At 47.3% G+C, this 25,168-nt stretch overlaps 1 protein-coding gene and 1 long non-coding RNA gene across 3 annotated transcripts; both read right to left on the reverse strand.

Annotated features, from left to right (window-relative positions):
• Positions 1-19: 19 nt before the first annotated feature.
• LOC309372939 (uncharacterized protein) lies at positions 20-20,074 on the reverse strand. 2 transcript variants are annotated; one of them, XM_081917036.1, is made up of 15 exons: positions 17,452-17,609; positions 16,853-16,982; positions 16,150-16,254; positions 14,355-14,495; positions 12,775-12,859; positions 10,877-10,940; positions 9,490-9,569; positions 8,323-8,532; positions 7,182-7,238; positions 5,770-5,910; positions 5,582-5,649; positions 4,156-4,183; positions 3,321-3,387; positions 2,347-2,426; positions 20-932 (listed from the first exon to the last, which is right to left on the reverse strand). In XM_081917036.1, exons 1-15 carry the CDS (start codon positions 17,597-17,599, stop codon positions 897-899), a joined length of 1,440 nt encoding a protein of 479 aa, XP_081773162.1. In that variant the 5' UTR covers positions 17,600-17,609; the 3' UTR covers positions 20-896. The 2 variants fall into 2 exon arrangements, with proteins under 2 accessions (XP_081773162.1, XP_081773163.1); XM_081917037.1 differs by lacking the exon at positions 20-932 and adding an exon at positions 19,971-20,074 and having other exon boundaries at positions 1,821-2,426; positions 17,452-17,578.
• A 1,827-nt stretch (positions 20,075-21,901) lies between these two features.
• On the reverse strand, positions 21,902-25,168 carry LOC309373248. Its single transcript, XR_014169899.1, has 2 exons — positions 25,094-25,168; positions 21,902-22,926 (listed from the first exon to the last, which is right to left on the reverse strand). It is a non-coding gene; the product is annotated as an uncharacterized lncRNA (long non-coding RNA).

Here is a 25,168-nt window from a genome sequence, read left to right on the forward strand (position 1 = left end):
GTACACAGCTTCAATAACTCTACATTGTGAAGTGGTTTATAAATCCGTTGAATATAAATAAATAAGTATGCAGAGGAAGCGAAAGACTTATTAACGCAGAAAGAGGACTTTATTGCAGAAAACCTTCATGAGGGGGAAATAGCAATGCTGACATTTTGGGAAGGAAGTCCTTCATGGAAGAAAGTGAGGGGGAGACAAGATAGTCAGAAAAGCAGTATATTTTGCTGGACACAATCCTCAGAATGATGCTTGGAATACAGGAGGAATGAGAGACATAAACCCATCAAAGGAGCCCTGTGCTCAGTTCATCCATCAACAGAGACATCAGAAGAATGTCAAAGACAAAGCTGGATTAGGCCAATGGCCCATTTAGTCCAGCATCCTGCTCCCCCAGTGGCCAAACAGTTGCCTGTGGGAGACCAGGGAGCAGGATTGGAGCACGAGACCCCTCTTCCCTCCCGCTGTGAAGGCAGAGCATCGCCATCCTGGCTAGAAGCCATGCAGAGCCCTTGAAAGACAAGACTGGAAAGACACAAACCACTTGCAAGCTCTCTCAAGCCAGCTTCCTTGAAATGAATGGGAGCTGTGCAAAGCCTGTTCAGGAATCCTGGTGTGGTTCCCATCTGCTCCAAAGGGGTTTGCAAACACAAGTCCCACACATGGATTGCACACATTGCCTTTTGCCACAACTCAGAAGTTTAAAGCAATTTTAATTCTTGCATGCTACTTGACTATGGGAATACTAGTCATTCCAAGGCTGGGAAAAGCATTTTCTGCCGCCACCACCCCTCCCGGTGCATGGTTGGTGCAACAGAAGGAGCTGGATCCAAATTTAGAGGAATTAAGTAAGACACAATTCCAGCCACTTGGTTTTTCATGCAGGGCTCCAGAGGGCATCATTGCTTGGGGATGAGAGATATCAAAAGGTATTCCTAGGTTGAAGAAAAAGGGAGAGTTCAAAACGTGCCTCCCAGTTCCTGAAGTGGGACCATTAAACTTTTTCTAATTCTGCTTTTTGATCTCTCCAAGCTGCTGCTGCCCCTCCGTCTCCCAAACCCAGTGCTAAGGGATTTCTCTGCAGCCTTCAGCACAGTTGATCCTCCTTGCTACCTTCACTCCTTTTACGCCGCCGGATTCCGTGACCTGACATTGGCTGGATCTTTTCTGAGCTGCTGGATATCTTTTAGCCTCTTCACATGGGAAGCACTTCCTAGGTTTCCTTCGGAGTCCCTCATAAACGTGTCCCTGGCTGTTCTATCTCTGCCTGTTGGCCACAGGCAACATCCCTGAACCCCATGTGGACTTGGGTGCCACATTTCCCATTCCTGACTCTGGGTCAGTCGCCCCTCCTTCAGGGAATGAGTGGGAGAGGGAGTTTGTCCAGTTGTCCATATGAAACCAGGAGGTCTTGGGCAAGAGAAGCCCATTCTTCTAGCCCACCTCCAACCCAAGGGTGGCATGGAGTCCACCTCTGCCTCAGAGGGCTCAGCAGTCCTGGGAGAAGCACAGGCTTCCCACTTCTCGGCAAACAACAACTCTTCAAGCCAGCCAGGCTCCGTTCAATGCAGACACTCATCTCCGCGCAGGTGGAGCCAACAGCTACAGCGGAACTGTGCCTCCCAACTTAAGGCTCAGTCTGAGGATGGCTGCCTCTGAAACAGCACCTGAGCCCTCTCTTACGGGGGTCTCCAGCCTGAGCTTGCCATTGCTTTTGATAGAGCACTACCTCTGTACCCCAGAACTCCCTTTCACTCTCTCCAGTAGCTCATCTGCCTCACTCTGAGTAGCTGATATAAAGACATGTTCCTCCTCTGGGTATCCCTTTCCATACCTGCCAGTGCGGGCTTTTAGATTGTAAGGTCCTTGGGGCACGAAGCTATCCTCTGAATAACTGGCTCCACTTTTGAGCTTTGCCCCCTACACCCCAAGGCTACGTATTACTGCTTCTATGATATATGTATTTTATAGCCCGCCTTTTCCCCTGAGAGGACTCAAGTCAGCATACAGATAAAAATACGAACCACTAAAAACACAGAAAAAACATCATTAAATAACAATTAAACATTGATAAAATTGAAACTATGTTTATACATAAGAAATCTATTAAAAACATACAGATCATTATCATAAAAACTGCACTGCACCCGCCCTTTCTTTAAATGGAGTCAGTTCCCAACAGCCTTTTGGAACAAGAAAGGTTTCACCTGCCGGCAAAAGGAGAATAAGGAGGGAGCCAGGACGGCTTCTCCAGGGAGGCGTCTCCAGAGACTGGGAGCAGCCACCGAGAAGGCCCTGAGGAGCTCAAAACCTACATCCTGAAACATGGAAAACCCCAAAAGGACTCACCTTTGTACAGCTGGTTTTCACTCTCACCACATCACCCACGCCTGGAGCCAGTGGCAACAGGAACTCCTGCTCCAGATTGTCTGAAGAAAAGAAGCACAATCCGCATTTGGGCAGACCTGTCCGGACTGGCATGTGACCATCTAGAAACTCTGCAGCAGGGACCTTGTGTTGCTCTGCCGCCAACCCCTTCCTCTGTCTAATGTCACTTACTGTGCCTGCTGCCCCACAATTTCAGGTTTGTCCCTAATGCAATTGGACTAACGCCCATGGAAGCTGCCCTCCTAGAATTGGCTGATCTTGAAACTGCTCAGCTATATGCTCTTGCTCAGACATACGCTATGTCACAGACACACACACACACACACACACACACACACAGAACTGACATGACTAATTCAAAACGCCATTATAGATTACTTGAACAAGTTCTGTTCACAGTGAGTGCTACTTTTAACATTAATACTTTTAGCATATTCAGAGGTGAGTCAAACTCCTTTTCCCATCATTTAGGTTTTTATCATTTGTCTGTGCGACTTCTCTCTAGATATGCTTTTTAAAAATAATGATATTAGATGCTGCCAACATTATTTTGCTTTAATGATAGTTAACTGTGTTGAATCAAAATTGCAATGCATGGGTTTGGGGCATATAATTTATCAAATATTTTCCTGAAGATGTCTAACCTTTCTAAATTATCTCCCTCAAATGAAAATTTTCTGAGCACATATTTGAAGTGGTAGGTTAACTGTCCCTTTAACATGGCAGTTATAGAATGAACTTGGCTGAAAAAATTAGCTATTGGACTCAGTTTATGCTACACAGAAATCAGACAATTAGATTTGTTCTTTGAACAGAGCAAAATCGCCACAACCCTAACAGATGTGGGACCATCCCTAACACAACTGTACCCACTAACTGTCAAAGTTCCTCTGAAGCAAGTGCCGCTCCCCTCACAAAAGTGGACAAATTCTTACCCAACAATGCAACAGGATCCTCAAATTCCAGTAGCCTTTCCAGCATGCCAACTACGTTGGATAGGTCCTGTTTTGGGATGAAGAAATGTCATTACCAAAGTCCAAGAAACAGCCCAGAAGCCAAAGCACCTGAAGCGAGGACCCTGCAGCAATGCAATCAGGGTGGTTTGCATGGGAAGTCAGCACAAAGACTGACCTGAGGTGGATTGTCTAATGGTTGCTTATTCCACACACCCAGAAATTTAAATGGGGCTACTGTGCAAACCCCACTGACTGGCGCAGTAGCATTCCAAGAAGATTGTGGAGAATTATTTCAGGTGGGTCGTGCCCCGCAGATCAGAAGCCTCTGTCTCCTACTCCAGGGAAGTTCCACGGAATGAGGGGGAATGCAGGGGATCCTTCAAGGAATCCGCTGGAGGGGAGAGTGCTCTGCTGCTTGAATCCTGCTTGTGGCTTTCCCACAGGGATCTGGTTGGCCACTGTGAGAGCAGGACTCCAAGGCAAACTCTCTGGAATTATTGCATTAGCTTCTTTTGCTGCTGCACCACACTACTGGCTCATGTTATGCTTGTGGTCTATTAACAACCCAAGTATGCAAGCTTTCACACACTCCTCCTGTTGCCCCTGGTGGGGGGGGCAGGAATGGCAAAATGCAAAGGGAGGGCAGGGGTGGCTGGGGGTGAGCTGTAAGGGGAAGGGGCTTGGGGGGTAAGGTGCAAAGAGAGAGGGGTTGCAAGCAGGTGGAGGCGGGATATGTGGGGGGTGGGCAAGCAACACGAACAGGGATGCAGCCTCTAGTATGATCACATAAATTGAAACATAAGGAAGAACTTACACCCCTCATATGTATTTGAAGAAATCCACTGAAAATAAGGAAAGGACATGTTAGACTCGCCATACCGTAAGGTTCCTGTGAACAACATCTGCCAGGAGCCCCCAAGAAGCTGTTTGCAGTGATATCAAGCTGAGATCCCAAGGCCTTAGGTAGTCCCTAAGGTGACTTGGAGCTAAGTTGTTCAGGGCTTTGTAAGTTAATACAAGGACCTTGAACCTGGCTTAGTGGTAGATGGGCAGCCAGTCAGTGGTGGAGGAAGAGGAGTGCGGGGGGGGGGGGCGCAATGCCCCGGCAGCGCAATCCCGGTGGGGTGTCATCACGGCTGCCCACCCCCCGCCTGTGCTGGGCGCCATGCCCCCAGGACGTGCGCCAGCCCTGCCCCCACCTGCTCTCCCCCCCCCCCGGTGCCGGAGCATGAAGCTCAGCCAGTGCAGATGTTTTAACCGTGACACCACATGTTGTTGCTCAGATGCCCCCACCAGCAATCTGGCCACAGCATTCTGCACCCTCCCAAGTCTACATTTCCTTGATGCTATGGTTCTGTAGTCAACTGGCTAGCCCTGTTCAGGAACAAAGTACAGTGGTACCTCGGGTTACATACGCTTCAGGTTACAGACTTCGCTAAGCCAGAAATAGTACCTCAGGTTAAGAACTTTGCTTCAGGATGAGAACAGAAATTGTGCAGTGGCAGCGCAGCGGCAGCAGGAGCCCCCATTAGCTAAAGTGGTGCTTCAGGTTAAGAACAGTTTAAGGTTAAGAACGGATCTCCAGAACGAATTAAGTGCTAAACCTGAGGTACCACTGTATTAGATTCACACTAACTGTAATAGTTAAAGCCATGGTTTTCCCAGTAGTGATATATGGAAGTGAGAGCTGGACCATAAAGAAGGCTGATCGCCAAAGAATTGATGCTTTTGAATTCTGGTGCTGGAGGAGATTCTTGAGAGTCCCATCAAACCTCTCCATTCGGAAGGAAATCAGCCCTGAGTGCTCACTGGAAAGACAGATCGTGAAGCTGAGGCTCCAAGACTTTGGCCACCTCATGAGAAGAGAAGACTCCCTGGAAAAGACCCTGATGTTGGGAAAGACGGAGGGCACAAGGACGACCTCAAAGCTACCAGCATGAGTTTGACCAAACTGCGGGAGGCAGTGGAAGACAGGAGGGCCTGGCATGCTCTGGTCCAGGGGGTCATGAAGAGTCGGACAGGACTAAACGACTAAAGAACAACAACAAACTGTTGCCTTGCAGACTGTGCTGTATCTTACTTGTGAGCCATGTCTCTAGCTGCATTTACACTTTACGGCAGATGACGAATAGAAAGAAAATATGAAACACAACATTAAACTATCTACTTAGCAAAAATGATGCATTGGCACTGCTAGCACCATCCTGCTTGTGACAGCAAGGCAAGTGGTCTGGTCTTACCTTTCTAGAGACAACGAGACCTTCAGCTTGTTGTCTGCAATCGAAGTATCAGCTGGTGCATAGTAAGTCTGCCATGAAAGGAAGCAAAAGAGGAGCTGTTCAGCAGAGAGAGATGGTGCTGATGGACACCATCCCCTGGGAAGTTCTCCTGCACAAGGCTCTGCAGAGAGAGCTGGGCCGAAACTTACTTCATCTAGTCTCCAGACGGAGATCCCCTCAGCATTAAACGTCTCCAGCTTCAATAGATGAATCACATAAAGTATGCCAAAGTCGCTATAGAATCGAGGCGGTTCATGAGCGGTTAAGTTCATCACATAGTTTTCTAACTCCTGCACAGATTTGGTTTAAATACAGGAATGAGGGCACAAATGATGAGTGTGTAGATAATAATTTAAAATGCAAAGCAAAGGAAACAACCTCCCTAAAACATCCAGGATGATGTTGGCACAGCCTGAAATAATTCAGAAATGCCTTCCTCATATATCTGGGCACCTGTGTTTCCACAGGGAAATAACAGAGCAGTTCCAACCATGTCCTCTGTGTAGAGGTAACACTCTGCTTTGCGAAGGCAAACCTCGCACCAGACGTGCAACAACATGTCACGGAGCGTTGAGCCTGCTTTCCCCGACCTTTTGCCCTCTTGGCTAGAAAACAGGGTTTTCCCCCTGACCTTTTGTCCTCTCACAATTTGTTTGCTAGACATATCGCTTGGCTGGAGCATGACGGGGGACGCAGATGTAATCAAGTATCGGGGGGAACATTTGAGGGAAACACCTGCTGACACGTGTATTTGCTAACGCTGGAAATGTGCTTAGATGGAAATACGTTCAGGGTGGTCTCACTACTGTTTCCAATTGTTGACTTCTGCTAATAAAAGGAGCCTCTGCAGAACTAGCTGGCAGCTTGCTTAGAGCATCCTTGCCAGCGTGCTTCCGCACAGCTCACCTGCATCATCAAGACCTGTCTCATGTCCATCACTTCACTCTGAGTAGGAAATCCCCTTGAATAAAATGGGATGTAACAACTCCAGATAAGGTACAAGGAGGGTTTTGAAAGGGAGCATGAAAATGGGCTGAGTAAAGGTGCATTTCAAGGACTGTAGTTGGATGAAGAGATGGTGAGGTCCTGAAAGGGCAGAAGCTAATTGGGTGAGAGGATGAGCAGCTAAGATGATGTACATTTTCCACACAGCAGGGGTGTCGAATAAAATATGGGGGGGGCAGGTAAGCCCCACCCCACATAATCCATCATATGGCACGGCACACACACACTATTTCAATGGGAATTCCCCCCCAACTTCCCGCCCCCCAATATTTGGCCCTCAAATATTTTATCGGGGGGGGGGGAGGGACCTCAGCCCCTAGGACTTGGCTCCTGTTCTGCTGGAGATGCTCTCACAGGCCCTTTGGACTCTGTCCTGTAATGCATTGCTGAATAAAGTCTGTCTGACTGGGAGTTTGGTGTGAGCCTCTATCCTTCAACACCCAAAGGGAATTTATTCCATGCTGACTTCTGAGTAGACGTACTTACTATTATGCAAGTAAGACCAGGCAAGAGGGAAAGGAGGGTTCAGAAGCCGAGCAGATAAGAAGCCACTCACCTCATCAGAAACTTGCCCTGGAAGCAGAGGCTGAACACTTTCCAACATGCAAAAGCCCTGGGAGGTATATGAAATGACAAGTAATTATTATTATGATGTTCATTATTATATTTAATTATACAGTGGTACCTCAGGTTAAAGGGATGCGGGTGGCGCTGTGGGTTAAACCACAGAGCCTAGGACTTGCTGATCAGAAGGTTGGCAGTTCGAATCTCCGTGACGGGGTGAGCTCCCGTTGTGCGGTCCCAGCTCCTGCCAACCTAGCAGTTCAAAAGCACATCAAAGTGCAAGTAGATAAATAGGTACCACTCCGGCGGGAAGGTAAACGGCATTTCCGTGCGCTGCTCTGGTTCGCCAGAAGCGCCTTAGTCATGCTGGCCACATGACCCGGAATCTGTACGCCGGCTCCCTCGGCCAGTAAAGTGAGATGAGTGCCACAACCCTAGAGTCGTTCACGACTGGACCTAATGGTCAGGGGTCCCTTTACCTTTACTTTACCTCAGGTTAAGAACTTAATTCGTTCTGGAGGTTCGTTCTTAACCTGAAACTGTCCCACTGTATCCTGCCTTCTTCCCAGGCAAGGACTCAAAGTGGCTAACAGATAAAATAGAAACAACTAAAAACAGAGAAAAAACACTAATCATTAAAAAGCAATTAAACACTGATTCGAATTACATATGTGTCTGCCTGTGTGATCTATTAAAACCTACAGATAATTGCAATAAAAACATCACAGCACCCGTTCTTTCCTTCAAAACAGTTAGGTCCCAAAGGCCAATGGGAGGACAACAAAGAGGGAGCCAGTCTGGCTTCTCTCGAGAGATGGCAGCCCGGCAATGGAAAATCCCAACGGACGGCATTGGACCAGCATCTATTCACTCTTCTTCTCTCTGTCCCTGCCCTCCACACAGCTAGTCTCCATATGCCAGAGCCACACTCTGGCCTTGAGTCACAGCTCCTTGGGGCTCCAAATCACATGTGCAGCTTGATGTGACTCAACATGTGACCTAATATGCCAACTAGCGCTCCATGCCTGCCACTGGGCACTGCCAACATGACATGAGAGAGGGCACAGGTCTGGGGTACAGGCAAAGCACCCCCTGCACAATTTCCACTTGGGCCAGGGTTTGGCCCCACTCACCATTTTGTGGTTCTTATCCAGAATGATGGGCTTTATAGGTTGTAGGAGTTGGGCAAAGTTCCAGTCCAGCTGCTTCATCGCCATGGCAATGTCAGAGACAGCTTCCTTGTGCATTTTAGGAAGAGAGTCCAAGAGGCTGTCCAGCCTTTCTTTTGCTCCACCGCCTGCCTCTTCTGCTCTGCTGTCCGGCTTCCCTTCTTCTTCCGAGACCTGGCAGCACCATCAAAAGAAGTACCGTATTTTTTGCTCTATAAGACTCACTTTTTCCCTCCTAAAAATTAAGGGGAAATGTGTGTGCGTCTTATGGAGCGAATGCAGGCTGCGCAGCTATCCCAGAAGCCAGAACAGCAAGAGGGATTGCTGCTTTCGCTGCGCAGCGATCCCTCTTGCTGTTCTGGCTTCTGAGATTCAGAATATTTTTTTCCTTGTTTTCCTCCTCCCAAAACTAGGTGCGTCTTGTGGTCTGGTGAGTCTTATAGAGCGAAAAATACGGTACATAGTTGAACTATGGAACTCACTCCTACAGGACGCAGTGGGAGCCACCAATCTAGAAGACTTTAGAAGAGAACTGGACAAAATTCACAGAGGAGAGGGCCGTGAATGGCTATTAGCCACAATGGCTATGCCCTGCCTGCACAGCTGAAGGCAAGCAATAATTCTGAATCCCAGTTGCAGGAAAACACAGGAGGGGAGAGGAAGCTTATGTGCTTGAATCCTGCTTGCTGGTTTCCCACTGGGGCGTCTGGTCAGCCACTGTGCTATATGATCTGTTCAACTCAACAGTTGGGCAGCCGCATTCTGCAGGAACTGAAGCTTCCCAAATCATTTTCAAAGGCTGCCCCATGTATGAAGCTTCTGAATGGTTTCCAAAGGCCACTCACATACAGCGCATTGCCACACGCCAACCTTGAGGTTACCAGAGCATAGATTACTGTAGCCAAGTTATTCCTGTCCAGATAGGGTCATAGTTGAGCCACCACCATGGCCGCGGAGTGCCATCGCAAGTCCCTAGCTACTTTTCGGGTTGAGATGGTGTTCCTCCTGATTGGGAACAAAAACTTTTGAAGCCTGATGAACAGTTACCAGGGCAGAGAGTGTAGGCAAGCCCTTGGCCCCCTGAATCCCTTTTCAGAGAAGCAGGAGCGCATGGCGATGGTTCCTACTTACACGCAGCTCGAGGGTGAGAGTGTCGTTTCTCAGAAGGAAGCTCTCGAGAAAGTACTGGATCCCAAGAGGTGACAAGTCAACTGCAGGGAAGCCAATAATTTATATCTTTATTTATTTATTTATTTATTTATTTATTTCATTTGTATCGCACCTTTTCGCCAAGGAACTCAAGGTGTCATCCGTGACCCTTCCTCTCCTCATTTAATCGCCACAACAACCCTGTGAGGTTGGTTAATCTGAGAGGCAGTGCCTGGCCCTCAAAGTCACTCAGTGAGAGATTTGTGGCCGAGTTGGGATCTGAGCCATGGTCTCCCAGTTCCTCCTCTGACACTCTACCCACTACACCACACTGCCTCTCAAGCAAGAAGACTCATTCAGTGTTGATACTCTTTAACTAAGGAGCAAATGTCTTTACCCCTGTGGCCTGGAATATGCATCACCTGCACCAACCTCTCCTGCACCAACCTCTCCTTTTAGGAAATCTTCCCAATTGCCATTTCTTTTGAAAGAAGCCTTGCTATGGAATTCCCCATTCGTTTCAATGGGGAGAATCTTATATATATATATATATATATATATTAAAATATTTATTAAGGTTTTAAAGATTACAAAAGAAAAAAGTAAAAACACCATATTAAACAAAAACAAAACAACACATCACAATAAAGAAAAAAATGAAAGAAAAAGAAATGTGGAAAGAATAATCAGAAAAATAAAATCCATTAAAAAACAACAACACATTGAATCTTCCCATAACTTATCTTTCATTTGTTTGTTTCATTGACCTCCTCACACCTCCCTTTTTTGTATTCTAGTTCAGTTAACTATTTCAGCAAATCCTTTCCATCTTTTCCAATTTTTGTCCTGCAATTTATCTTAATATAATGTAACTTTACTTTCCCTCCTTTCACCAATTAACAGTCTGTTTTTTCCTAAACCTTTAAAACATTTCTGCTAAAACCACATAACTTCATTCCAACAACCTTCTAGCATTCATTCGTTTCAATGGGGAGACTCTTTCCTCCCGTGCAACGGCATGCACACAAAGATCAGTGCCTTCGGCTGAATGAGTGGCAAAGTCCACAGAACTTCAGTTACAGCATCAAAGGAACAGTATCAGAATTTTGAAGTTTTGCAATTCTGGTCTTCAAACATCATGTCTAATAAAAGCAGGGGGGTATTTTGAAGGCACCGATTCTCTCCCAAACCTAATGGCATCCATAGTCATTTAGCCCAAATTTGGGGGATGTGCATATTTCATTTACTCCCCCTCTTTGTGTTTAAAATATCAACCAAACCAGCATCAGAGGAATCTGCTTCAAGTAGCTTCTCCCTGATTTGCCTTAGCATTTCTTAAAGGAATGTGCAAAAGAAGGAAGCCGCTTACACAGACTCTGGCTCAGAAGGCAACCTCCAGGCCTGGACAGGGCAGACTGCAAGAGGCCACAGCTCTGAAATATAAAGCCAGAAAAGCAAAGTGAGAGTGGAAAACACAAGCCTGGAAACCAAGCCTTACGAGGAACAGCTGGGGGAGTTGGGTCTGTTTAGCCAGGAGGAGACTGAGAGGGGATATGGCAGACAAGCTTGCTTTCTCCTGCTCTGGCGGGGAGGAGATTGCGGCTAAACATCAGGAAGAACTTTCTGATGGGAAGAGTTGTTCGACAGTGGAACGGACTCCCTTGGGAGGTGGTGGATTCAGAGGTTTTTAAGCAAAGGATGCATTGCAAGGGGGTTCATAGAATCATAGAGTTGGAAGAGACCACAAGGGCCATCGAGTCCAACCCCCTGCCAAGCAGGAAACACCATCAGAGCACTCCTGACATATGGCTGCCAAGCCTCTGCTTAAAGACCTCCAAAGAAGGAGACTCCACCACACTCCTTGGCAGCAAATTCCACTGTCGAACAGCTCTTACTGTCAGGAAGTTCTTCCTAATGTTTAGGTGGAATCTTCTTTCTTGTAGTTTGGATCCATTGCTCCGTGTCCGCTTCTCTGGAGCAGCAGAAAACCACCTTTCTCCCTCCTCGATGTGACATCCTTTTATATATTTGAACAGTGGCGTAGCGTGGGTTGTCAGCACCCGGGGCAAGGCAAGTAATTTGTGCCCCCCAACCCGTGGATTTGCGCCCCCTAACCCCCAGATGTTGTGCCCGGTGCGGCCAGCCCCCCCTGCACCCCCCACGCTATGCCACTGTATTTGAACATGGCAGGTGGCGCTGTGGGTTAAAGCCTCAGCGCCTAGGACTTGCCGATCGAAAGGTCGGCGGTTCGAATCCCTGCGGCGGGGTGCGCTCCTGCTGCTCGGTCCCAGCGCCTGCCAACCTAGCAGTTCGAAAGCACCTCCGGGTGCAAGTAGATAAATAGGGACCGCTTACCAGCGGTAAGGTAAACGGCGTTTCCGTGTGCGGCTCTGGCTCGCCAGATGCAGCTTTGTCACGCTGGCCACGTGACCCGGAAGTGTCTCCGGACAGCGCTGGCCCCTGGCCTCTTGAGTGAGATGGGCACACAACCCCAGAGTCTGTCAAGACTGGCCCGTACGGGCAGGGGTACCTTTACCTTTACCTTTATCATATCACCCCTTAACCTCCTCTTCTCCAGGCTAAACATGCCCAGCTCCCTTAGCCGTTCCTCACAAGGCATCGTTTCCAGGCCTTTGACCACTTTGGTTGCCCTCCTCTGGACACGTTCCAGTTTGTCAGTGTCCTTCTTGAACTGTGGTGCCCAGAACTGGACACAGTACTCCAGGTGAGGTCTGACCAGAGCAGAATACAGTGGCACTATTACTTCCCTTGATCTAGATGCTATACTCCTATTGATGCAGCCCAGAATTGCATTGGCTTTTTTAGCTGCCGCATCACACTGTTGGCTCATGTCAAGTTTGTGGTCAACCAAGACTCCTAGATCCTTTTCACATGTACTGCTCTCAAGCCAGGTGTCACCCATCTTGTATTTGTGCCTCTCATTTTTTTTGCCCAAGTGAAATACTTTACATTTCTCCCTGTTAAAATTCATCTTGTTTGTTTTGGCCCAGTTCTCTAATCTGTCAAGGTCGTTTTGAAGTGTGATCCTGTCCTCTGGGGTGTTAGCCACCCCTCCCAGTTTGGTGTCATCTGCAAATTTGATCAGGATGGCCTTTGGTTGGATTAGATGACCTTTGAGATTCCCCCCACTCTACAATTCTATGAACACCAGTAGCACCAAGAACAGCATCAAAATCAATTCACTTAACATCAGCAGTCAGATCCCTATGTACATTTCAACCTCAACTCCAGCAGGATAAGACCAACCTTTTCATCCAAAACAGGGATGAGTCTTTCCCCCAGAGCAATCTGTACCATTGGCGTGACACCCTCTATCGAAGTGCTGGAAGCTCTGATGAGTGATAAAAATGGGAAAGAGATGCGAAAAGCTTGCAGAAGTTAGAGCAGCTGTCTGCAATTTAAATGAAAAGGTGCACCCTAGCAGTGCCTGTTAGGGCGTTATCCTACTCTCGAGTAGGACCCTGGCAGAGACACATGCCCAACTGGCATGTTCTCTCCTGCCTGGTCAATCATTCGGGAGCTTTGAAAGCTTTCTTCAGCCCAAACATCCCAGTGAATGATGCCAAGAGACATTGGCACACTTAGGGATCCACAGAGTCTTCACAGTTTGCGTAACAGACCTCAGCAACTCAGCATTTTGGCTAATCAACTTTATTTACATATAAACACACACGGAGCACTGCAACATGGTTCCCTCTCTCTCTCTAACATCAGAAGGAAAGAGAAAGAACAAAGGACAATAGCCCCACTTCACGGAACAGAGTAATGCAAACATCCTTCCCACTCTGTGGAGTCAAAACATACACCGTCATGTGAAAGACAACAATCCCATGACTGCAATCACGGAGCAGGAATTCTAACAGTGCCGTTCCAAGCCCTTGGAAGACAGTAAAACAAACAAACCAGTGCATACAAACGCACACACTGCCGTACCATTAAAAATATACCACAGCGATCCACAACAATATAGAAATGTAAAGCTAGACAATGAAATCATAAAAAGTGAAAAACGAGTTAAAAGCAACTAGAAATTAAAAGCAAATATCAATAAACCCTTGGTTGGAGGTTTACCCTTAATTGCTTGCATAGGCTTGACAGAATAAAAAGATTTCCAGCAAGTCTTTAAAATCTGGCACAAAAGGCACCTGCTGAAAATCTAGTGGCAAAGAGTTCCAGAGGAACTATCAAAAAGACTATGAATTGTTATTTACAGTGCAATTCAATAAGGACAAGAGAGAGAGAGTATGTGCTAACAGAATGGCCAAAACCCAAGGCTTGTTTTTCTCATTCTGGTGAGGGGAGGAGGAGAAATACATCGGTGAGATCCAGGGCTGACAGACATTCTCCCTCTCTCTCTCTCTCTCTCTCTCTCTCTCTCTAAAACACACACATACGTCCCCCCCCCCAATCCTTGGAGCACATTGGCAGAGTGAAATGCTTCGGATCAAACAAAGAACCAGAAAACTCTGCTTTTAATTTGTTTTGATCAGGTAGGTTAAGCAATAAACAAAACAAAACAAAAACCTGGTCAGATTGATGACTTGAAATCATTTGAAATCATTTGCCAACCATCAGGAATGCCGGAACACAACATTCATTTACACGGTCTAGCCCAGTGGCGTAGCGTGGGTTGTCAGCACCCGGGGCAAGGCAGGTAATTTGCGCCCCCTAACCCTAACCCCCAGAAGTTGCGCCCGATGCGGCCGGCCCCCCCTGCACCCCCCACGCTACGCCACTGGTCTAGCCTGCCATTCTTTGGCCTGAGTGAATTGCTTCTCTTCTTCCCCTGTCACCTTCCCAAGGAAAATGTTCTGTCTGCTACTTACTTGTACCAGGTTTTGATATCTGACCAACCACCACAGGAGCGGCAGCTCTTCATCTGAAATCCACTGCTGTTCATGGTCATGACAGTTGAGAAGTCCTTTGTGACTTGAATCTCCACCTCTTTGCCCAAAGGATCAAAGGAACTAGATGGAAGAAAAGGATATATTGCATTAGTATCACGCCCTGAAAACACAAAGTGCTGGTTTTAGCCTACCTAAGAACGTAAGAACAGCCTGATGGATCAGGCCACTGGCCCCAGAATCCTGTTCTCACAGTGGCCAACCAGATGAGAAAGCCACAAGGAAGATTTGAACACAAGAGCTCTCTTGCTCCTGGGGTTTCCAGCAACAGGTATTCAGAAACATTGCTGCCTCCAACTGGGCAGGAGAGAATAGCCATCCTGGCTAGAATCATTGAGAGCTCTTTCCTCAATATACTTGTCTAATCTAATCTGTTTTTAAAGCTACCGAAGTTGGTGGTACTGTAATAAGAATAAGAATTTATTATTAATAACATGCCCATCTGGATGGGTTTCCCCAGGCACTCTGGACAGCTCCCAATAGAGTATTAAAAACATGATAAAACACCAAAAACTTCCCTAAACAGGATTGCCTCCAGATGTCTTCTAAAAGTCAGATAGTTGTTTATTTCCTTGACATCTGATGGGAGGGCTTTCCACAGGGCGGGTGCCACTACCAAGAAGGCTCTCTGCCTGGCTCCCTGTAACCTCACTTCTCTCAGTGAGGAAACAGCCAGAAGGCCCTCAAAGCTGGACCAACACTTTGAATTGGGCCCAGAAACATACTGGGAGCCAATGTTGGTCTTTCAGGACTGGTATTATGTGGTCTCGGTGGCCACTACCAGTCAACAGTCTAGCTGCAGCATTCTGGATTAGTTGTAGTTTCCAGGTCACCTTCAAAGGTAGCCCCACATAGAGTGCATTGCAGTTGTCCAAGCAGGAGATAACTAGAGCATGCACCACTCTAGTGAGACAGTCTGTAGGCAGGTAGGGTCTCAGCCTGCGTACCAGATGGAACTGGTAGACACAGAATTGACCTGCACCTCCATGGACAGCTGTGAGTCCAAACTGACTCACAGGCTGTGCACCTGGTCTTTTAGGGGCACGGTTACCCCATTAAGGACCAGGGAATCCTCCACACCTGCCCGCCTCCTGTCCCCCCAAAACAGTACTTCTGTCTTGTCAGAATTCAATCTATTAGCTGCCATCCATCCTCCAACTGCCTCCAGACACTCACACAGTACCTTCACCACCTTCACTGGTTCATACTCATGAACACCTAGCCCCAAACCCCCTGATGATCTCTCCCAGCGGCTTCATATAGATGTTAAAAAGCATGGGGGAGAAGATGGTACCCTGAGGCACCCCACAAGTGAGGGCCCAGGGGTCTGAACACCCATCCCCCCCCACTTTCTGAACACGGCCCAGGCGGAAGGAGAGGAACCACTGTATAACAGTGTCTCCTGTGGGAGCAATAGGTTCCATGCTACTGATTGAGTTTTCTATCCTAATAACATAATACTTCATCTATTTGTTTATCTGAAAATTTCCACCACCCTTTCCAGCCACAAAGGCATCCAAACTGGCTTAAAACGATCGATAAGAAGACACTTTGGATGCTCACACAGATTTGACCTCTTTGGGGGTCAACAGAGTTCATCTCTAACCGCAAGATTGCTTGGATGCTCCCAAATATCACAGACTTACAGAATTGCAGAGTTTTCACTGCTGGTCTTCAAGGCTATTTCCTGAAAAGAAGATGCTGAAAAAGAACTTACTATTCTAAATAGACGCCAAATACCACTATCCAATGGAGGTTCAGTGAATCGTCTGATCGCATTGTTATATCAATAGCTGGGCGATACGGGGTCTCCACCGTTATTCTGCAAAGACAACAAAAACTCAACTAGTGGGGGCTCTGAGTTAAATGGAGAGGTGCCTAAAACTGTGGGCTGGACATTTCTAGTACTCCACGAAGAAGGGTAAGGTAAAGGCAAAGGGACCCCTGACCATTAGGTCCAGTCATGGCCGACTCTGGGGTTGCGGCGCTCATCTCACTTTATTGGCCAAGGGAGCCAGCGTACAGCTTCCGGGTCGTGTGGCCAGCAGGACTAAGCCGCTTCTGGAGAATCAGAGCAGCACACAGAAACACCATTTAGCTTCCCGCCGGAGCGGTACCTATTTATCTACTTGCACTTTGATGTGCTTTCGATCTGCTAGGTTGACAGGAGCAGGGACTGAGCAACGGGAGCTCACCCCGTCGCGGGGGTTCGAACCGCCAACCTTCTCATTGGCAAGTCCTAGGCTCTATGGTTTAACCCACAACGCCACCCGCACCCCTCGCATGAAGAAGGGAGTCCTCCATAAAAGAGATTCTCTTGAACACACCCTATTAAATGGAATGGGACCTGCACATAAGCGTTACCGTGCTCTTCCAGAGTTCCTGTTTCAAAGGGGGCTCCCAATCTGCACAGATCCTACCTGGGTGGCAGATGTGGGATGTGTCCAAAGAAGGGCTTTCCAGAATCAGGGGGTGGTGGAGGGCTGAGTTCCCCTACCAAATGGGTTAACTCTTCTCCCATGTCAGAACTGACCAGGCATCTCCCAAGCTCTGAAAGAATTGTAGTTTGATCCATCAGTGACTGTGCTTTAGAGATAGTGAATAAAAAGTCAAACAGCTCAGGCATTTATTGACTGTGAAAAATGCTGAGATTTAGGATGATGTACTTCATTGCTTTTCTCATGCTACATTATTTTTTATTATTATTTAAAAATATATCAAGACAGTGATGTAATGGAGAGGTAAGCAAGGCCCAGTTTTTAGAATATGTTAGTCCTGGTTTGTATTTATTTATTTGAATCATAGAACTGTAGAATTGGAAGGGCCCTGAAGAGCCATCTAGTCCACCCCCTTCCCGTAATGCAGAAATCACAGCGAAGAGATGGATCACAGGCCAAAGAAGTTCAGCCTACCTAATTCAGGACATGCATGTATCTTGTGCAAAATGGGGAAGATGAGACCCAAGCACTTGCCTCGCCCTGCTAACTGCAAGGATTGTGAGGTTTGCGTGTGAGGTTACCTTCCTCCAGGTACTTCTTCCTGATCCTCAGAAAGGCCCCTTGGCCTTCATGTTCCCAAGTCAGGCTCAGGAGACCGCAGAAGAAGAGAAATCCCCACGCCCAAATCATCTCCGCCTTGGATCGCAGCTGCAGAAAAATTCCCAGCATGACATTAAATCTATTATAAAATGTTTATTATGGATATATATATATATATATATATATGCAGGTTTTGGTGTCCTCGGGTGTCTTCCCGTGTAAAAGTTGGGGTGTCTAGGCGACGTTTCGACGAGGTCTCACTCGTCATCTTCAGGCTGGTGCTTTCGGCTTCTTGTTACTGGAACAGAGCAGGATCTCAGTGTTTGAGTTCCTATAAATACTGTTGAGGGGGTGTGGTGTATAGCCTCCAATGTTCTGGGCAGAGAGGAAGTTCCCAGGCTAGTGTGCCTTTTCTTCTTTTGTTCCTTAATTACTTGAGGGATATCTTGAGTGATTTCTTGAGTGATATCCTGAGTACCACTTAGGTGGGTCATTAGGTGTGGATTAGTTGCTAAAGTCTTTGTGTCTTGACCTCTTGAACTTTGTGAAGAGTTTTTCTTGGCTTCGTGTATAGGGGCGAGCTGTGGTTTTGTGGCCTGTGTCAGCCAGATCTGTGTAGGGATTGCAGGGGGGTGCAGCATCCGGAGGTGCCACCATGGTTTGGCTACAGATCTGGCTGACACAGGCCACAAAACCACAGCTCGCCCCTATACACGAAGCCAAGCCAGAGCACAACTAAGTGCAGTACAGCCATCTTCTCAGAAAAACTCTTCACAAAGTTCAAGAGGTCAAGACACAAAGACTTTAGCAACTAATCCACACCTAATGACCCACCTAAGTGGTACTCAGGATATCACTCAAGAAATCACTCAAGATATCCCTCAAGTAATTAAGGAACAAAAGAAGAAAAGGCACACTAGCCTGGGAACTTCCTCTCTGCCCAGAACATTGGAGGCTATACACCACACCCCCTCAACAGTATTTATAGGAACTCAAACACTGAGATCCTGCTCTGTTCCAGTAACAAGAAGCCGAAAGCACCAGCCTGAAGATGACGAGTGAGACCTCGTCGAAACGTCGCCTAGACACCCCAACTTTTACACGGGAAGACACCCGAGGACACCAAAACCTGCATATATATATATATATATATAAATAAAATAATTGTAAATCAACACACACACACATATATAATTTTCATTTTAAAAAAATAAAAATTTCAACAAAAAACAACAACAAAATTCTCACCTATCAGGCCTCGACTTCTCTCCCCTTCTTTCAGCAGTTCCATTAATTTACTCTCTTTTTTTCTTTTAGAAACTGGAAGTTTTTACAATAGTCCTGCTAATGTCTTAATTTGTTTACAATTTGTTTGTAAATACTCTGTGTGTGTGTGTGTGTGTGTGTGTGTGTGTGTGTATACCTAAGCTGTAACAACTATACAATTAAGCTTAAGAAACTGAAGTGAAATAACCCAAAAGAACCTAGTTTAGCAGCCTGTAACATCTACTAGGTTTAATAGATCTAAAAAAAGTTAACAGTTCCTTGAACGATTTCTATCTCCTGACACACCTTTTGATTTACCAACTTTGTTCTGTAAAATAAATTCTTTCATCTGTTTAACATCTCCTTAAGTCTCCAATATCAGAGAGGTTTTTCTTCCTAAAATTAAGCAGAGGTTAAGACTCGGCTCACTGCAATTGGTGGAGCATTTTGATAGAAAATAACACCCCCAAAGTAGAAGAAAGTGTGTTATACTTTGGTGAGGGAAAATTCCTGTCAGGAAATGGCAGCTTCTCATAAACCTCCAAGGCAAGAGGAGGCAGTCAGGGAGAAGCTCAGTCTGAAGGAGAGATTTCTGAGGGAAATTCTGGTCAGTAGGTTGAAATGGAAAACAGAATAGAAGCAGAAAAACAGATTCAGTTAGCCAAAATACAAGGCAGAGGAGAAAGAAAGAGGTCAAAATACAAGCAGATCAAGAACAAGAGATTCAGTTAGCGAAAATACAGGCAGGTGACAGAGAAAGGGAGAGAGAGAGAGAAAGAGGCGGAACGTGAAAAAGAAATCTATAATCTTAAAATGCAAAAAAAAACAGCTTAGAGGAGAATGACTGGTTCCACAGAGAAGTGGGGAAGTTACCTCAGAGGAACAAACAAAATTTCAAAAAGGAGATGATATAGAAGCTTTTCTGTTTTGAGAGAACCAAATTCAGAGCTTCTGGATGAGGCCAGAATGAAGGATCTCCTGAGGGAGATTTACTCAGAAATGAGGGATGAGGAAACCGCCGATTATGGACTCTTTAAAGAACGAGGGAGAGTTTGGGGCTCATGACTGAGCAGAGCAGGAAAACATTTTGGAGAGATTAAGAGGAAACCTGGGGAAACTCATGCCCAGTTATGTTATGGCCTCAAGAGCCTGGCTGAGGGAAGGAAGGGTCAGGCGCTGGAGGAACTGAAGCAACGGATAGTTTTGGACCAGCTCTTTCAACATGTCTCCTCACATCTGGGATAAAAAGCTGAAAACGGTGGGGGAAGCCGCCAGTTCCCTGGACGAGATGGAAGGAGATTGGGGAGGTTGGTGGTCCCACCCGCCTTCCGGAAAAGCCAACTTTGGGGCTGCTCAGAGAAGTCGGAGGCAGCCAAAACCAGCCCTGCAAGGCGGGTCCCTGCCCTACAGAACAGAATGGGGGGGGGATCTGTTTCCCCTCAGACTAAGCTCAGAGGAGAGCTAGAAGGGATCCCAAGGCAGGAATCCTCTCACAGAGTCCAGAGAGGAGGAGAGAGGCCAGGATCAGGCACTGCTGGGAAAAGGAGTCCCTTGGCAGCCCGGCTTGAGCAATGCTGTCCCTGAGGAGAAGGGTGTGCATTTGCCCTCATCTCGCACCTGAGCCCCAACCCCAGTTATGGCTGCTTAGAATCGCAGGACTCAGAGCCGGAAGGAGAGAACCTGCTGCCCATTTCTCTGTTTCTCATTTCCCGGCATTTGGGATCTGGTGGGGGGAGGGGCAAGACCCCAGGGAAATCCATCAACAGTTCAGTGTACATTTCTCTGGATACACACATGGTTGCGTGCAATTCTTCCTAACACGCACAGTTTTGCAAAGCAATTTCTCATCCCATAACATGCTTTCCTAGGTTATTTTCACTGTATCTTAGTATCTATCTATCTGTACAAATTTCTTGGCCAGAGAACTGCACTGCAAAAACTGAGGAGGGGGGGAGTGTAAATTCCAAAGGACGGCTGTGTATTAATATCTGCATATTCAGCCCCCCCCCCTAATTCTAGTCCTCCCTTCCTTGAAAAGAGGACTTTCTCCACACCTGTTGACTAGATCAGTGTTTCCCAACCTTTGGTCTCCAGCACAGGCAGAGACCCCCCCCCCCAGCAACCCTCTCCTTTCTCAGTGTGAGGAACCCCAGGGAATGAACAACTTTGCAGGGCCTGAGTTCCCCTCTGTGAGCCTACGCCAGTGTAACTTGACCCATGGTGTGCGCACTGACTTTTGACATCAAGATCTAAAATGCCAGGGCACCAGAGTTACGTGTGCATGCATGAACGAGTGCAGAGAAAGGCATAAAGCACCAGGTTTAGGTGCTTGGGAGTTTAGTACTTATCTGGCAGGCATTTGGGACTCCCTCTCTACCAGAATACTAATTTGGGAAGTAATGGGAAGGTGTTGTTGTTGTTTAGTCGTGTCCGACTCTTCGTGACCCCCTGGACCAGAGCACGCCAGGCACTCCTGTCTTCCACTGTCACCCGCAGTTTGGTCAAACTCATGCTGGTAGCTTCGAGAACACTGTCCCACCATGTCCTCCTCTGTCCTCCCCTTCTCCTTGTGCCCTCCATCTTTCCCAACATCAGGGTCTTTTCCAGGGAGTCTTCTCTTCTCATGAGGTAGCCAAAGTCTTGGAGCCTCAGCTTCAGGATCTGTCCTTCCAGTGAGCACTCAGGGCTGATTTCCTTCAGAATGGAGAGGTTTGATCTTCCTGCAGTCCATGGGACTCTCAAGTGTCTCCTCCAGCACCAGAATTCAAAAGCATCCATTCTTTGGCGATCAGCCTTCTTTATGGACCAGCTCTCACTTCCATACCTCACTACTGGGGAAGATACAAAAATGGGAAGATACAACCATACAAATGCAGGAGAAGTAAAGTGTTCATTAAGGCAGAGGGCTTCCTTGATGTAAACCTTCATGTAGTAGCAAAGCTGATGTTAGGGGTAACAGATTGTTAATTGTTGCTGTGTCCATAATCACAGACGAAGAAGAAGATGAAGGAGAGACAATAGCAGTAGCAGTAGACAATATATTTTGCTGGTGTTGTAAACAAAACCTGCTCCTTTTCCCTTATGGGGTATCCAAGAGCCCATATAGAGTCCTTAAGTAGGTTCCCTATTGGTAGGAGAAAATAACAGAGGCCAACCAGAGAATACTGAGAAGCAAAGCAGCTAGTAAGCCTGATCTTTATTAAGCTGTTGCAACAGGGTCCTCACTCAGCACATGCAGGAGGGAGAAGGAACCCAGAACAATGGTGCACAAGCCCTTATATAGACTTTTGAAATTGCCCACCCTGTAGCCCAAGACCACCCCCAAAACATCATACATACATCACAGAAGGAGGTGGTCTACAACAGGATTCCTGTCTGCCAGGATACCTGACAATGGTCACTGATTGCTTTACCTGGGCAGCCCGGCCATTCTTTTGTGATGGTAAATACTTCAATTCCTGAATCCAGGTCACAGGCTCACCCTATTCATACACAAAGACACCCTTAAGACAGGTAAGCAAAAGACAATGGAGAGGCTTTCCCATTTCCTTCCTCCTTGCAGAGAAACACTTGAGGTCAATTTGGGAGAGTCAAAATGGTTTCAGGATTGTTCTCCTGTACTATTTCAGACACAGGGTTTACATACCTATGTATGTGTTTGCCTTGTAAATTGATGAACATTTAATTTATATATTTGAGACCTTAAATTCTTATTACACTGGGCAAACACCTGCTAAGTGGTGGTTGGAGTATCGAAGGAGATCTGGAGACCTCCATGCTCATTTCATCCATCAAGAGGGATTGATATTATGGGAAATACGACTTTCTCCCCACTGGACACTAACCACTTGAAAGCACTTTCAAGGGAGCTCCAGTCAAATCGATGGGTGCTGCTTCACCAAGAGGAGCATTCAGGACCCCGTGTGTGGCTCCCACCTTGCACTGCCCATTGCCTCTTGCCTCAACACAGACCTTTTAAGCAATTTAAATCCTAAGCGAGGCCTTTGCTATAGAGATCCTAGGCTTTCCAAATTTGGAGGCAGCACCATTTCCTGCTGCTGGTTGGTGCTACTGAAGGAAATGGCCCCAAAGGGGATGGAGGTGGTGAGAGACGATTCTGGCTTCTTGGTTTTCAAGCAGGACCCCAGAGGACATCTTTACTTTGCGATTATAGAAACCAAGAGGAATTCCTATAGTGAAGGAAAAGGAAGAGTTCAAAATGTGCCCATCCGACTCACGGAGTGTGATTTTTTTCCACCCAATGCCAAAGATTTCTCTCCTCCAACTCTGCTTTTTGGGCCCTTCCCAGCAGGCTCCCACCCTCTGCCCCCTGACTCCTGGAGCCACAGGACCCTGCTGAGATCCCCTCCTTTTCCTGGTGCCCCCGCAGCCTTCCCTTGCCCTCTTTCATGCCCTCCTGAGGCCTTTTCTGAGGGCTAGAGGGTGCTCTTGAATCCTGGCGATGCCTCACACTGTCCTGGATAGAGGGGGAAGGCATGTACAAACCTCTGGACTTCTGCATGACTGCAAACTAGCTGACCGTATAAAGTTAAGCGTCACAACCATGCCTAGACCTTCTGGTTCTGCCCCCCCCAACCAATGGTATGTGCAACCCCCCTTCCCAGAAAGTTAGAGACAAGGGTTTGTGGTTTGCTGGCTGAGAAGAGTCCCCTGTCCTAGGGGAACCACAGTCTCTGTGACTCCACTGGAGTTGATGCCTTTTAAAGCAGACTGGGCTGCTTTAAATGAAGCGACTCAGCTCAGTGAAACTCAGGGCCGGGCCGCCCATGAGGCAGGTGGAAGCAGCTGCCTCAGGCAGCAGAGTCCCACAGGGCAGGGTTGCATGGAGACGACTTCCAGCAAGATCTCAGTCCAGTACCTGAAGGAGCGTCTCCACGCCCATCGTTCTGCCCAGACACTGAGGTCCAACGCCAAGGGCCTTCTGGCGGTTCCCTCCCTGCGAGAAGCCAAGTTAAAGGGAACCAAGCAGAGGGCCTTCTCGGCAGTGGCACCCGCCCTGTGGAATGCCCTCCCACCAGATGTCAAAAAGAAAAACAACTACCAGACTTTTAGAAGACATCTGAAGGCAGCCCTGTTTAGGGAAGCTTTTAATGTTTAACAGACTATTGTATTTTAATACTTTGTTGGAAGCCGCCCAAAATGGCTGGGGAAACCCAGCCAGATGGGCAGGGTATAAATAATAAAATAATATTATTATTATTATTATTATTATTATTATTATTATTATTATTATTATATTTAACAAGATCTCACTGAAAGCTGCCACCACAGCCATACAACTCTGTTAGCAAGGCTTTGGGGGAGGGCATCGGTGGTGGTGGTGACATTCTTGTTTCACCTCAGATGGCGAAGCAGGGCGGGCAGTCCCTGGGGAAGGTTTAGCTAGCAAGCCTGATAGAACTGCAATTCCTGGTTGCTGCTGAAACAGGACCTGGCCCCTTCTCCAAGGAGATCTCCAGCCTCAGCTGTCCAAGGTGCCTTAGCCTTGCCCCTGCAGAGGCCATTGCTTCAGGAGAATACCACCCCTGCACCCCAGATCTCCCCCTCTCCCTCTTTTCAGCAGCCCCTCTCCTGCTGCCTGGCTGTGGGTTCCCCCTCCACACTTGTGCAATAACTCATCTCTTGCCGCCTGCTTGCCTTGCCATCAGGGCTTCCTACATAGAGCGGCTGCTCTGCTGAACTGCGGCAGGGAGCTGCACTCCGAGACTTTGTGGAAAGTCCCCTGCGGCACTCCAGGACTACTCCTATAAATATAAGTTATATAAATTTTTATTTATACTCCGCCCTTCCTGGTTCAAAAACTGGGCTCAGGGCAGCTTACAACAGATTTATAACACTTTATTGTAAAAGCAGCATAAAATACAGTATAAAAACATGAATAACAATAAAATTCAAAAATCAATTTAGGGGAAATAAGCATGAGATAATCCCCAGGGCTAGCTGGATAAATTGGTCCTACTTGGGCCAGCGAGGAGACCAGGGGAGAATTAGCTGTGGGGTCTCAGAGCGGGTGATCTTCATAAAAAGGGGAGGGGGAGGGAAGGGAAGGGAAATAAAAGATCAGGATCAATTCAAATTATAGGCCAGGCGGAATAGCTCTGTCTTACAGGCCCTGAAGAAGGAAGTTAAATCCCGAAGGGCCCTGGTCTCCTGGGACAGAGCATTCCACCAGGTCGGAGCCATCACTGAAAAGGCCCTGGCCCTGGTGGAGGATAGTCTGACTTCCTTAGGGCCCAGGACCTCTAAAGTATGGTTATTCCTGCTCCTTATGACCCTCCAGGGCTGCATCGGTCAAAGCCTGCATCCTGAACCATGGACTAAATGCCAAAGGCTCACCTCATAGGACGTATCTTCCATCTTCATCACTTCGCCAATGTCTGGAACCAGAGGCAAGGGGAGCTCCTGCTGCAG

The sequence above is a fragment of the Podarcis melisellensis genome, assembly GCF_964234715.1.
Source record: "Podarcis melisellensis genome assembly, chromosome: 6".
Taxonomy (NCBI): domain Eukaryota; kingdom Metazoa; phylum Chordata; class Lepidosauria; order Squamata; family Lacertidae; genus Podarcis; species Podarcis melisellensis.